The sequence below is a fragment of the Pseudopipra pipra genome, chromosome 2 (genome assembly GCF_036250125.1).
Source record: "Pseudopipra pipra isolate bDixPip1 chromosome 2, bDixPip1.hap1, whole genome shotgun sequence".
Lineage (NCBI taxonomy): Eukaryota > Metazoa > Chordata > Aves > Passeriformes > Pipridae > Pseudopipra > Pseudopipra pipra.
Window position 1 is genome coordinate 39,018,330 of NC_087550.1, and position 14,030 is coordinate 39,032,359.

General features: G+C 42.6%; 1 protein-coding gene across 1 annotated transcript in view; it reads right to left on the reverse strand.

The window, feature by feature from the left end:
- The window catches only part of MAML2 (mastermind like transcriptional coactivator 2), a 215,428-nt gene that overhangs the window by 61,850 nt on the left and 139,548 nt on the right, over positions 1–14,030 (reverse strand). The window contains exon 2 of the mRNA XM_064645110.1: positions 1,262–2,725. Within this exon, the coding sequence (XP_064501180.1) occupies positions 1,262–2,725 (1,464 nt within the window). The remainder of the gene's footprint in view (positions 1–1,261; positions 2,726–14,030) is intronic.

The window sequence follows — 14,030 nt, forward strand, 5'->3', positions numbered from 1 at the left end:
CAGCATCTTTCAACAAAGCAACTTCTCAAACCTAGCCGTAGGTTTCACCTGGTACCTCTTGCTAAGGGATTTTCTGTTGGAGAAAATCATGGTTATTTGGTCAGGAAATTTAAAAGAATTAAAAGTAGAAAGGTGTGCAGGCATACAACTATATTTACTCTTTTTAAAACAGGCTGTTCACCCAAACAGTTTGGTGAAGAAACTCCAGTTCTGAATGATTAATTCACAGTGTTACTTCCCTCGGACTCCACGGAAAACATAGGCTTTCATTTTTCAGTAGTTTCTGAAATAGCTGTTTTTACATCCACAGATGATCTCCACACCTATATTATGATTTCATATCTTCAAATGTGTTGAGCCGAAGTCCCACTGAAACTACTCAGAGTTGCTTAAATGTCCCAAGGTCAAATATGTTTTACTTGTTTTGCATCTGGTTTCTAGATTCTGGAGTACAGTGAGGTTGCACATTCTAACTTTGATTGGCAGGTCTGAAGCTTGGGATCTGAGACTCGGTTGTACAGGGACTTGGCATAGCATAACTAAGCTATAAAAGCAGATTTTGTCAGATCACTGTCTTATGATAACACAGTGGGAGCTGGCCACATGGTATATAATTGTAGACATTTCTGTGGCAACCTTCTCCTTCATATCTAAGCATGTATTTTATCCACAGAATATTCCCAGAACTGTGATGGGCATTTATAAAGCTCACAGATAAGTCTGATTTTCTTTGCCAAACAGATAGCAAATGTGCAAACAATATTTTTTGTCATATCAGTCAAAATATATCTAAAACCAGAATTTCCTGACCCTGCCTCCCTGAGAAAAATGATGGTATAAAAATTAACATTGTAAAATACATTATCTAAGATAACATGGGAATTCATTAAAATTTTGACTTTCAAAAGAGCCTAAATTTTTGTAAGCTAGAAAATGTAGATAGGAGTCCAAAATAAACTTGCATCTGCCCTACTATCTCACCTTTCTGACAGGTATCTACATAATATATAGCACTGAAACATTCATTCCATTGCACTAAGCATGTGTTTCTTGAAATTTTTCTAAACGTGCATTCATGTTTAGAATAGGTGCTAAACGTGCTAAATAGGTGCTAAACGTGCCATCACCAGCTGGGCAGAAGTGTGTGCTGAGAGGGTCATTAACATCTCTTGGAGGAATGAGGCCAGGCTGGGAAAGCCTTTTACTAGTTGGACCAGAATGATTCTGTAACAAATATGGAGGAATTTGCCGTTTGCCTTACCTGTCTATGCTGCTGAGAGACTGGATACTGCAAACCTGAGATTTGCTGGCTTTGCTGCATTTTCTGAAGCATCATTTTTTGCTGCATTGCTAGGGTTACATTAGGCGGCCTCTGAAGAGACTGGTTTGGGAGAGGTTGAGCAGGTTGTGACTGTGGCTGTTGTTGTTGCTGCTGCTGTTGCTGTGGCTGTTGCATGGAAGTTGAACCCTGTGCCTGCTGGGTGTAGTGCAGAAGGGCAGGCTTGTTTTGGGAACCCAAAACTGAAGGCATCTGCTGGTTTGTTTGCTCTGAGTTAAAGTGAAACAAAGGCTTTGTGTTGCCATGATGTTGCTCTAGAGGTGGCTGAGAGCTGTTAATAAAGTTCCTGTTGAGGTCCTGAGGCTTTTGTTGCATGATTATATCCATTGGATTGCTCTGGGGAGTGGTTGGTTTATAAACATAGCTGTTCATCCCTTTTGACTGGTTTCCATTCACTGGTACCCCAAGAATTGCTGAGCTTTGTGGGCTGAACTGCTGCTGGCGAAAAGAAGGACTGGGGATTTTCTCTTGCACAAAGGGTCCAGGGGAAGGTCCTGATGGAGACAGCGTGGACCAGTTGGCTGTCTGGTTCTGCTGCTGCTGTTGCTGCTGAATCAAGGCATGCTGCTGCCGGTTGGCTGCGATCTGTTTGAGCTGCTGTGCATGAGACACCTCTTGCCAGTTGGGCAATGGCCGACTGGACGCAGAAGAAACCTGTGATACCTGTGTTTGATTCTGAGGCACCGAGGGGATGGGTGAAGAGGTGGACATGGCAGTGGTGGCCATAGTGAAGGCTGAACCTGTAGAAGAAGGCCTCATCTGTGGGGAGCCCACAGGAGCCTGATTCATGCCTGGTGCATATTCACTTTTTATCACCATCTTATCCATCTGCAGAGATCTCACAGGGCCCCTCGGGCTCTGCTGCCCAAGGTCAATGTTGAATGGCTCGTCTTGTTTTATCGTGGCATTTATCATATTCTCTAGCTCAAGATCACTCATTGGTGGCACTGATATGTTAGTCAATTCATTAAACAGTTCCTGAAGCTCAAGATCCATCATTTGGTCCCAGGAGTCTTCCCCATATCTGTTAGGGAACATGGTCTCATGGGATGTCTGGCCGTCTAAGTGTTTGCTGCAGGACATTGTTTCTCCTGGTTCTTTCTTTACCTCTTTCAAAGTCATATTAAACATGCCATTCCCACTAGCATGTGTATTGTTTGCTAGGCTGCTGGCTTTTCTTTGTGATCCTTGCCCCACAGTCATAGTTCCTGACATTGACTGGCTTTGGCAATTGTTAACATGTTGTCCACCTTGTCCCACTGCAATATTGTCACCCACTCTTATCCTCTTAATGTCAAGGAAAGAGCTCTCTGAAACACCATTGGGCCTCTTGTTGTTGACAGGTGACAGATTAACCACCAACTTTCTCTTCAAGGAGCCTTGGAGCTGAAAGAAGCAGAGACAAAAAGAATAATCATTAGATAACACTGAAGAAACAATCCATAGTCCAGTTGCTTGAAAGGCAACAGGCAAGTAAGTATTGCTTAGCTCATAAAGCTTCTCCTGGCTTTTTCAGTCAATGAAACTGCAGAACTGTAGGAAAATATGCTCTAAGCGATGAATCTCCCTGCCATCACCACCCCTGCCACCAGCATCTTTCAAGCACTGCTGCCTCTTGTTGATCACAGACCCTCTTCCCCTCCCTATGATGGATTATTTCCCAGAGATGTATATTAATACATTAAGCCCTAATTATTTTTTGTTCTGAAACATCTGCCATAAAACACACATAACACTGCTCTGACACCTGTAACTCTATTTCCTTTTTCTTGGATATTTACAGCAATACTTTAATTTGCTCACTAGTCCTGTGGGCCTACTGAAGGAAAAGAGGTTCATGGCTCTGTCTACCTGATTTACTCTCATCTGCTGTGGTTGTATACACAAATTCCCACTCCACACACAGAAAACAGAGATGTCAATCCCATGAGCTGAAAAGTTTGGACTTGGTGCATACGTCCTCTAATAAGATGTTGATGCCCTCAAGAAGAGTTGAACATCATTCATAAAAGAACAGATTACTTTAAAAAGGGCAGCTGTCCTATATTTAGCTCTCCACTTCTGATTGTAGAGGTCTTTTCTAACCTTAATGGTTCTATGATTCTATGACCAAAGGAGTCACACGTGTGAGCAGCAGACACACTCACACACACAGTTGCGTGCGCGCAGCCCTCGCTCAGTGCACGGTGTCACTGTTCCAGCTGTTAGCAGTGCCAGGAAACTAAGCAGTGAAACATGGCTCATCTTCTGCCTTTCTGCACCTGGGTAGAAGTGCAATGACCCAGGAGACATCAGACAATGCCATCTGACAAATACCTGTGTGTGCCAGTGAGAAAATGGTGCCTGTACAAACTGTGATACCTTGGGAGGCTGTGATGGGCAGAGACAACTCAGAACTCTAATTTTCCAGTTAAGTCAGGGAGGATGATTTATGAGATCTCCCAGTCAAATTATTTGCATCATACTGTTTCATGTACAGAAGTCCATGTTGTGGCCTCTATGCCCCTCAGATCCAGGCTTATCTATAGGTAAAAGCTCTTCCCAGATAACTCCAGATGTGAACAGTTTTATTCTGATGCAAATACCAATGAGTTGCTTGAAAAGAGGTCAACTGAGAAATACATATTTCCTCCATACCCACCTATCCTTCCATTGCATCGGAAGGTCACTGAATTTAGCCCTTAAAATAAAGTTTGTAATTTCTCTCTCTGACATTGAAAATTTCATCTCATATCTCAAGTTAAGTTTCCAGAATAGCTTTTGAATCACAGATTCACATTTTCATTTTGTAAGGACAGACATGTTGGTGTCTATTTGTACAGACCGTGTGCCTTCAAGAGTAACTAATTGTCACTAGGTGTCCCTCAGGGGGGAGAGGCTTGTGTGGTCATTGTAAAAGGCACAGGCTGTCTTTGGTTAGCATGTCTTTCTGACACATGAGTCACAGTACTTTCCTTTGAAAAAAAAAAAAAGGTCAGCTGCACTTCCTTTTACCATCATCTTTGCTGTCGGTGTGTTTATTAGCAATCATTCTTGTGCCCCCAAATTCATCTTCCTGGGAAATGGGGAAGTTCCCAGGTCATCAGAATACATGACTTGGCAGCACATTTTGCTTTCAGATTTGTTGTTGACAGAAAGACTGAACAGATAATGAAAAATGTATTCTCTGCATATGTATACGCTTTATGTGGTTAATATGACTTTCTGAGATAATACCAGTTTGCTTGACATTTTGAAGCAGAGGGAGCTGTTTAAAAAGTCTCTACATTTTCAGGGCACCTGCACCAGGCTTTCTCATACATGTAAAAATGCAGATGTTACATTGGGCTTTGAATAGCAGCTGCTTTTCTCCTGCATTTGAAGTAGCTTCTAGCAGATAGCAGGGTGAGCTGGGTGAGCAGATAGGGCTGAGCTGGGAAGTGGTTTGCCACCCACAAGTCAGCAGCAGAGCCAGGCAGAGCTCCATGGTCCCCAGACACATCCCTTAACCAAACACTCCCTCCCTTGACATGGGCTGGAGGACTCCTGGTTTCATGACATCTGCTCTGCTGAAGTGCCTCCCAAAAGGGGCACTGCGTATTTCTAAAGAAGAAATCACAAGTGCTAACTTATCACCTCTCCTCAAAACCTTGAACGTAGCCCTTGGAATGTTGACAACAGCATGTTCAACAGATGTTCCCACATTAAAGCAAAAATAAGAGTGAGCGAGGCTGCAAGGTGCAAGGGAGTCTCAGGGGACTTCATTGATGCTGCTAAAGAGGTCCTGATATCACATCCCCCATGAGTTCAGGATATGGAGAGCAAGGGCATGGGAAGGATGTGAGCAGCCCACAGGGATGAAGCCTCCTCTGCCTCCTTGCAGTGAGCTGTTGCCAATTATATATCAAGGGGTTTGCAGGGGACTGGTCTGTGTTTGTTCAGTGAGACAAGCAGTGTCCATCACAAGCCTCTCCGTCTCACTACTTCATTTGAACTCTGCCTTCGAAGGGACACTGCTGCCCCAGCATTACACGTGCTTTGTTTTTTTTTTTCCCAGAAGGGAGTGGACCATGGTTCCATCACTCAAATCTTTGCAGTTTTCTAACAATCACATTTTTTAACTACCAATTGGAAATCACTACTCAAGCCCTTTTTCCCCAAGCAAAGCACAGACTCTTCAGGAGGACAAAAAAAAGAGAACTTGCCAGATTTCAGGCTCCATCTCTTCCAATTTGCAAGCCAGGATTGATTTGGGTCAGTAAATGTAAAGCAAAAGTTCCTATAACACACATAGAGACACATTCCTCCAATCAAACAGGCTTGCGATTACACATCTCAGACTGCTTAAACTGCATAATACTGAAAGGCTCTGTGATGGGAAACAAGTGACATGACAGTAAGTGGGAGAGGACAAAGCCCTCCATACCCAGCTCCATCCCACAGGTCGTTGTGTAGCACTGGATGAACCATCACAGAGTACAGGCATTTCCTGGCAGCCTGTGTTATTGTGAGACCTTTTGCTGAGCAGGCTCTGGTGAGTCAGTGTGTGTTCACACACTTACAGCGAGGCAGTGCTGGATGATTGGTCGTCTGAAGTTAAAACTGCACAGGCTGAGCCTCTGGAGATCATGTCTGTGAGACAGCCCAGCACTGTTAGTGGCCAAATGGCTTGGGGATGTTAACAGCGGAGGGCAAAACTCTAGAGATGACTTGGTCTAAATGAGCCAGTATGACACCACATCCTGTGCAGAGGGACATATATAATATTTATAAGTTTTATATTTATAACTTATTCTGAGTCTTAAAGGGATTTAAGAGAGGCTTCTTCTCTAATGCTCCTTGATACCAGGCCAAATCAGCAGGAGATCTACCGAGCTAATACCGAGGGTGCATCAAATCCTGGTAACAAATAATTCCTCTTTTGGGAAAAAAAATTGTTTCACCTTTCTTTTGGTTGAAATTTTTTACTAAATGTAAAACTAGAGGATTTTGCTGAAAATTGATTATTTTTTTCTGTCTTAAATTTTTTTCAAAAAATGGAAACAAATGATTTTTTGATTTAAAAGCACAAATTGTCAATGAAAAATTTTAGAGATTGTTTTGTACAAAATATACATATTTAACAATATTTTTATCACATATTTGATACAATTCTGACATTACTCATGTGAATTCACCTTGCATTCCTTTCCACAGGGTCTGTTCGATATGGCTAAGAAAAGAATTGTCTGTGTCAGCAGGAAATTGCACAGTCTATCTGGTTTCACTTTCAATGAAAGTCTTGGTTTTTTGCGCACTCTATACAGCTTCTGCAACTGGACTTCCTTTAGAATTTTCTTTTTATCTTATTTAACACTGTGTAGAAGCACAGTGCTTGACAGAAGTCCTAGATTAACCATCCAGCACCTGGAATTTCACAGCTCTCAGGACAAGTGAAAAACAAGCTTGTCCCTCTGACTTGCCTGAGTACCTTCATAGTGCCTGCAGATCTCAAAAAAAAAAAAAAATTCCCAGTGCAAATGTTAGTAACACATCTGACTGTCACCTCAAAATGTTTATAGCTGGACACTTAAGACTGGACCAAAACACCAAAATGTCCCACGTAACATACAGAGAAAATACCAGAGCGTTACAGTTTTAGGTCCCCAGTAATCCTTACTAGCTGAATACATAAAAAGAAGATTCCTACCACCTTTGTTCTCCAACTCTCACAATTTCCGACTAAGGTTTGCAGCTTTCTTAGCTCGTGTGGTTGAACAATCGGGACGAAACTCATAAGATGCTACTAACTGGAACCCCATGCGATTGCCACGTTTATGAACCAGGCAGTGTGGCAGCATTAGCGATTCGTGGGGAGTGATACTTCTGATGTTAAAAAAAACAAACAGCTTTAGATTTTATGCTTTTAACATAGAAGCAGCAGAAAAATCTACTTTAAAAGGTCCCTTTTGAACTACCTAGAGTTTCTCACAATATGTGCTGACTGTATCTATGGCTGCACTGTAAACAAAATCCTTCACGTATCTGGGGAGGCAAAAGGGAAAAGGAATTACAGGAAAAATAAGAAAAATATTCAAACAAGGAAAAGAGGCCAAAAAAAATTCATTCCAAAGGAGGAAAACATGCTGAATGCTACTTCTTATTTATGTTGTGAAAGCACCTTTGCATTGCAGGGTTTGACCCAGCAAGCCACTCCTGGGGCTTAGAGCCTGATCCTGAATGACAGTAACTCTCATTTTCAAAATAGTGGTTTGCAATGTTTGCTGCCAGATTTCTGCAGTGTCACCTCTGCAGTGTCTGTGGCTGTGCCAAGCTGGTGAGTGGCTCTGCAGGCAGGGACTGGGGCTCACCAGAGCAGAGCCTCCCTGTTGCAGGCATCCCAGTGTGCAGGAGGACCAGGTGCCTCTCCTTGTTTTCTTACCCCTTCAGCCAGACACAATAGGACAACAGGATGGTTGTGGTGACTCACACTGTGGCCAGCTGCAAAGCCACAGAGGCACCCTGGGGCTGACACAAGGACAAGGAGAGGCCATTGTCCTGAGATGCCACCTCTGGGGCCATCACAGGTCCTAATGCCACAATCACACATGCATCCTCAAGGCCCGTTTCTGACTACAGACTCACGAGGGCTCCCATTGCCTCTATTTCTACATATCTCTCAAAATCTGGTGGCTCTGGCTCACACCCAGGGGCATCAGGTTCACCCTGACATCTCTCCTGAAGATCTCAATAGCATGGTTCTCTTCTGAGAACCTCTTCTGCTTGCACTTTCTCTGCCCAGCATGAGTATATTTATTTTTAATCTTTTGTCTTCACTTGCAGCATCTACCTGACATGGCTGAGGATGCAGGCATGACAGTTATCTTCAGAGAGATTTTAGCACTCCAAATTCAGAAAGTCCAATCTGCTGGATGATGCTGGATCTGGGAAGCAACATTAACTTTTCATGTCAGACTGAGTGACAAAAAGGAGGCTTTGGGCACAGCGCACAATGGGGGGCAGTCCTGAAAGCTGGTGTGTCCTCACAGCACCACACAGCACCATGGCCAGGTCAAGGTGGTCCCTCCATGGGTGCAAAGACCTGTGCAAGAGTAGCAGATGCTGTTTCTCTCTTCAATCTGGTTTGCACAGGCTCAGCTCCAGGTGCCTCCTGCCGCCCCCTCTGTGTTCACAGGAAGGGGACCCACTGTTCTCTCTGAGCAGTGAGGATGAGGAGGCACAGGTGCCTTCAGCCCCACACTGTAGGTGAGTGCAGGGCACTTGAGACAGCACACCTCCACCCTGCCTCACTCCTTTCCTATTTAGTTAATCAGTTCCTGAGACCACTTGGATGACCAGAAGCAAGGTTTACTGCCGTGAGGATTTTGCTCTACACATCCCAAACCTTCCCAAGGCCCATCCCTGTCCTTCTTATCATAAGCAGTTTGGGAAGAGATTTGGTGCCTATACAGGCCTCTTGAAGTGGTGTCCTGAGTCAGGTCGATCCTTGGGTGTAAGCATCACAAGCAATAATAATGCTGACTGAGAGGTAACACAAGTTTTCCTCCCTGCTTACTGTAATAAGTGCCACTAAAACTGAATTTGTAGTAATAAATAAGGATGTTCCTTGGCTGACAAGTATCCACTTAATTCTCATTATCTGGAAAAAGGCTAGAATAGTAATCAGCATGTTATAAATCCCACAATTTACCTTCACTTATGGAAAAATTATGTATCTTGCCAACTGAACATACCAACCTAAAAATGCATCCATATTATTCACTGTGTACTGCCTATAAACATAATGTCAGGGCTCTGGTCCAAGCTGCTGAAGCACAATAATTATATTTTTTATGTAGATTTTACATCTGATGGATTATAAAATATCATGTCTAGTCACAGCCTTTCAGAAGAATAGGAACACAGAAAAATAATAGCACTTTAACTAGGTCAAGATTGCTAATCAGAATGTAGCAGTCATTACTGTGTGCAAAACAAATAGGCATGAAAGATCTGCATTTCTTATCTTGCAAGCTGTGTATTTGTCTTCTGGAGAAGTCTTTTCTGCTGTGTGTTTTTTTGTTTGGTTTTTTTAATGATCCTTTTCAACCACAAATAAATTAACAATCACTTTGTGTGAAATCTATAGACATTTATGTCAACGTTTATTACTATGAAATGTGAAACAAAGCCTAATGCAATCTGAGGTCTGGGAAACATAACTGCTTAACTGATCCTATTCTGATGAGAAGGAAATATCAAATGCATTATAAATGCTGACAGGATGATCAGGCATGTAAAAGAGGTCATCCAACACCACCCTCCACATTGTTTACCAGTTTCATAAGTCAGCTTAAAGTATTAAAAACACATACTGTCTTGCACAGGAAGCTCCTAATCCTTAAAAATGTGACTGCTGTTATTTGATTTGCCTTTTAGAGATCAATAGCACAGCAGACTTCACCTAAGGAAAGACTGCTGGGAGCAGCCTTGTCCTGGTATTCTGCTCATTGTTGCTCCCAAACTGTCTGTGTGAAGGCTTTGTAGGCTCATTAGGGCAGATATCCATGCCCACATGTGGGCTTTTATTACCTGTCTAAGCACCTATCTCCTCTGCAACACTCTGTATCAAAAGTTCAATCAATGCAGGAAGACAGTAGCCATCTATCTAGCCTTGGAAAATAAGGAAATACTTAGACTGTTTCTCTCTTCCTGCAAATCACACAGGATGCTCAAGCCAACTATTTGGCCTTGAGGTCTTCTGCAGGGCAAGTTACAGTTCATAGGAGATACAGTCATCACTTGTCAATTGGGAAAGAAAGATCCCTTCAGCATATTACCCAGTCATGCTTCCAGCATCAGACTCTATCAGCCAGGACAAGGAGGGCCCACGCCAATGAGAGCTGCCCTTCCATCATGCATCAGCTAATGCTATTAATGAGCAACTGGCAAAATGGTTTCTTGTTAGAAGGAAGGAGTCCTGATCCTCTGCCAAAAACTTCAGTGAAAAAGTGATATTTAGGATCAAATTCAGACCTGTGGTAAGAGAATGTCTCTAACAAGGTTGTTGCACTTGCCTGATGGCTGAGTTTGACCTGTATTAGCATCTTCACCTTGCCTCTCCCCATCATGCACGTTCATCCCATTAAGGACATAAAGTAAGAGCAGTACTTAAGAGCCATTTTCAAAACCTTCAGCTTAAACATGCAGTGTTGGGACAGGCCAAATGCAACACACCAAGAGTTTGACCGATATGAGCAGAACAGGCAAAGATTTAGAGGGCTTTGGAGGATTTTGAAACAACAATTTAAAAGCTTTGAAGATACCCCTATGAAGAGAATGGACAATAGAAGGGACAAATAAAAGAGAAAATGATGAAAGTTTATATAATAAGACTCTAACTGATTAACTGCAGATCGAGAGATTATTTAACAAGCTTGATCTGCAGTAAATTCAATCCCAGTGAAATGATACACTTTTTCATCCAAAGTGGATAGAGTCTGAGGAACTGCATGAGAGATTCAGAGCTCAGCAAGATCTAAAGAGGGACTTAATGTTTGTTTGGAAATGAGAAGATGCTGACTTATGAAAGGTGATGATAGCATATGTAGAAGGGGATGAAAAATATTAAACATCATGGTTCAAACTGGTCTATGGTTCACGGGAACTGGTGGCACTTGTCAGTGGGCAGGGGAAAAAGAGGCAAGGGGAGGAGTAGTGGTTTTCGCAGGCGTATCAAAGTGGTTGTGTATCTTCCCCTGATATATTTGTCATTGCTATTGATGAGATGCCACAGGGTTTAGAAAGACACAAGTCTGGAAGAAAACTGTAAAAATGGGATTCATTTGACCAGTATCTAGAAGATGATGAAATATGAAATATGGAAGATCAATTTGGAATTATAATCATTATAGAAGATCATTAGCAGGTTACCCTAAATGCTTTGTTGTCTTGGAATAGCACATGTTCAGGTGATTTTTCATCATTTGGTCTTTCTTTTGTACCATCTTGATGAGAAGGTTGAGAGTATCCAAATCCAAGAAAATGGCCAGAGAGGCGGAGTAGAAACAAGCACTCACCCAGGAAGGAATGCTCCAGGAGGTGGAAAAGGTCAATGGGAATAGAGGGGACCAGGAGCAGTCCAGGGTAAGAAAAAGGTACCTATGAGATGAAAAAATCCCCCCAATTCAGGTACTGAAAAGCTCACAAGATCATGCTTAAAAGAAATGTGAGAAATGACAACAGGAGTAGAGAGGATGAATTTGCACAAAAGGATGAGAGGATGTTCGCACAAGTACACAAGTCAAATGCACGGAGACATCTTTGAATAAAGTGAAAATAAGTTTTCTGTTGTTCTTTTTCTCTCTGGTTAGCAAAGAGAATATTGCATATAGCAAAAGCCTGGCTTTTGTAAAAAGATTTGCTTTGGCAAAAGAGGTTCAAGGAGACCACACCTAGGCAGGACTTGCAAACCTTCCCAGGGATGAGGTGATGTCATTTGTACACTGCAGCCCTTCAGCTCCTTTATCCTGTCCCTCCAAGGCACAGCCCTACTGCTGAGCACACATCGTGGTTTGTGGCTTGGAGCAGCAATGCCAGTGACTAAGACTGTCGGGGCAATCCCCTGCTGCAGACGCTCATGCCCCTGCAGCTACCCAGTCTCCTGGGAGCCTTTGTACTGGATGCCTTTATCCTGCCTACAGCTTTCTTCAAGGGGATCCTAGACCCATTGCTGAATCTTATGAGACACAGTGGGGTGCTAAATAGCTGATGAAGATGCTCCTGGTAGTCCTGGTCAGCAGCCCATTCCCACCAGCTATGGTAGTAAATGACAAAGGGTCACCACAAAACTTTCAGGTATTTTTGGCCCCTATGATAGTTTTCAGTGAAAGGGACACAAGTGGATTCATTACAACCGATGCATCCTATACGCCTTATTTTCCTATGGATCACTCGTTCAGTTGACTTATGTGAATAGAAATGACACTGAAAAAGTAGTAGTTCTAGGCCTCTCAAATATAAAAGCCTTTCTCAAAGTCATATTTTCCTCCACAGCAGCCTTGAGTTTGTTTCTAGAGTCAAGTGTGATCGCTGGCTTTGAAAATTCAAAATGAGAAAATTCTTTATTTGGCAATAACTGAGTGGAATAGTGTCTCCTTCCTGACATAACACACTGTGACAAGGGGACACATTCCTACAAGAATGGACACAGGTACCACAACCATCCCAAGAAACAGAATTCCTTGGCACAGCCAAAGACTCTAAGGATCTCTCAACTACAACCGAGATTTGTTCCATCAGTGCTACATCACTTTTGTAGCCTACACATCAATGATGCCTCAGGTGTGGCCAGAAGCAGAACTGTTCAACTGCTCTGCTGACTTCGGTAAGGGAGTTCAGGCACCTAGAGTCAGTTCCCACCAAGAGTCATGCAGTGGAAACCCTCTGCAGTTGTATAGCTCTGTAGCCACATTTCTTAAACTCCATCTCTGCAGACCACTAACACATAGAGTTCACTTGCTACTTGTCCATTTACCACGTTACTCACAGAAAGAAAGTAAAAGTATTGTGGCAAAGGCCTTAGTGGAGAGTTCCTTAGAAGACCTTTAGGATAAAATGACAGAGATGTGAAGGGACCTCTGGACATAGAATCATTGAATCAGGGAATGGCTACAGCTGGAAGAGACCTTAGAGATCACCTAGTTCCAACCCCCCTGCCATGGGCAGGGACACCTTCCACTAGACCAGGTTGGTCAGAGCTCCATCCAGCCTGGTTATGAACACTTCCAGGGATGAGGCATCCACAGGTTCTTTCAGCAACCTGTTCCAGTGCCTCACCACCCTCACAGTAAATATCTAATCTAAACCCGCTCTTTTTCAACTTGAAGCCATTCCTCCTTGTCCTGTCACTACATGCTCTGCTGAAAGCAGAGCTACCAACAAAGTTACATCAGATTGTTCAGGACATTGTCCAGGCAAGTGTTGAACACATCCAAGGATGAAGACTCCACAACCTCTCTGGGCCCTGTTCCAGCTCCCCTGTTTTTCTTTACATCTAGTCAGCAGTTTGTGTTCCTTGCCACTCATCCTTTTGTTGTTCACTTCTAAGACAGACTTGGTAAGTAAATGGAAAATTTTGAACGTAGAACAAATGGAGGGAATGCATAAATTTGACTTATCTCCAAGTCAATGATCTATATGATGAGGGAGGAGGAGGAGATGAAAGCAATAAATGACAATGTACTTGAGAAATGTCAGTCTCCATTTCTATGCAGATTCCTTCAGGGAAGGCATCAGATCAGTAGTTTTTAAATGACATAAATCAAAGGGTTGACCCATCAAACTGATGCTGCATCAGATGAATCTGAGTTGCTACATTATGCTTTTCCTTAAGTCCAATCTTAGGTTCACTGAGATACATAAGTCTTTAAATGGACTTTGCTAGCCTTTGTTTCTCTCTTCTTGATTATAAGGTTCCATGACAAGGACTTTATCTCTATGTATTTTTCTGAAAAATACTCTTCATGCATTTAGACACTGTCAAACACATTAATAACGAGCCCCATTTTCCAGCTAGATTCCAAAAGACACCAATGCGCATTCAGCGCCTCTGAAAAGCAGACATCTATTTAGGTGTCAAAATATGGATCCCAACATACTTTTGAAAATACTAGCCTGGATAAATATAATTTTCTATTTTATAATTAATGTGAAATCTTTCACCTTTACAGAA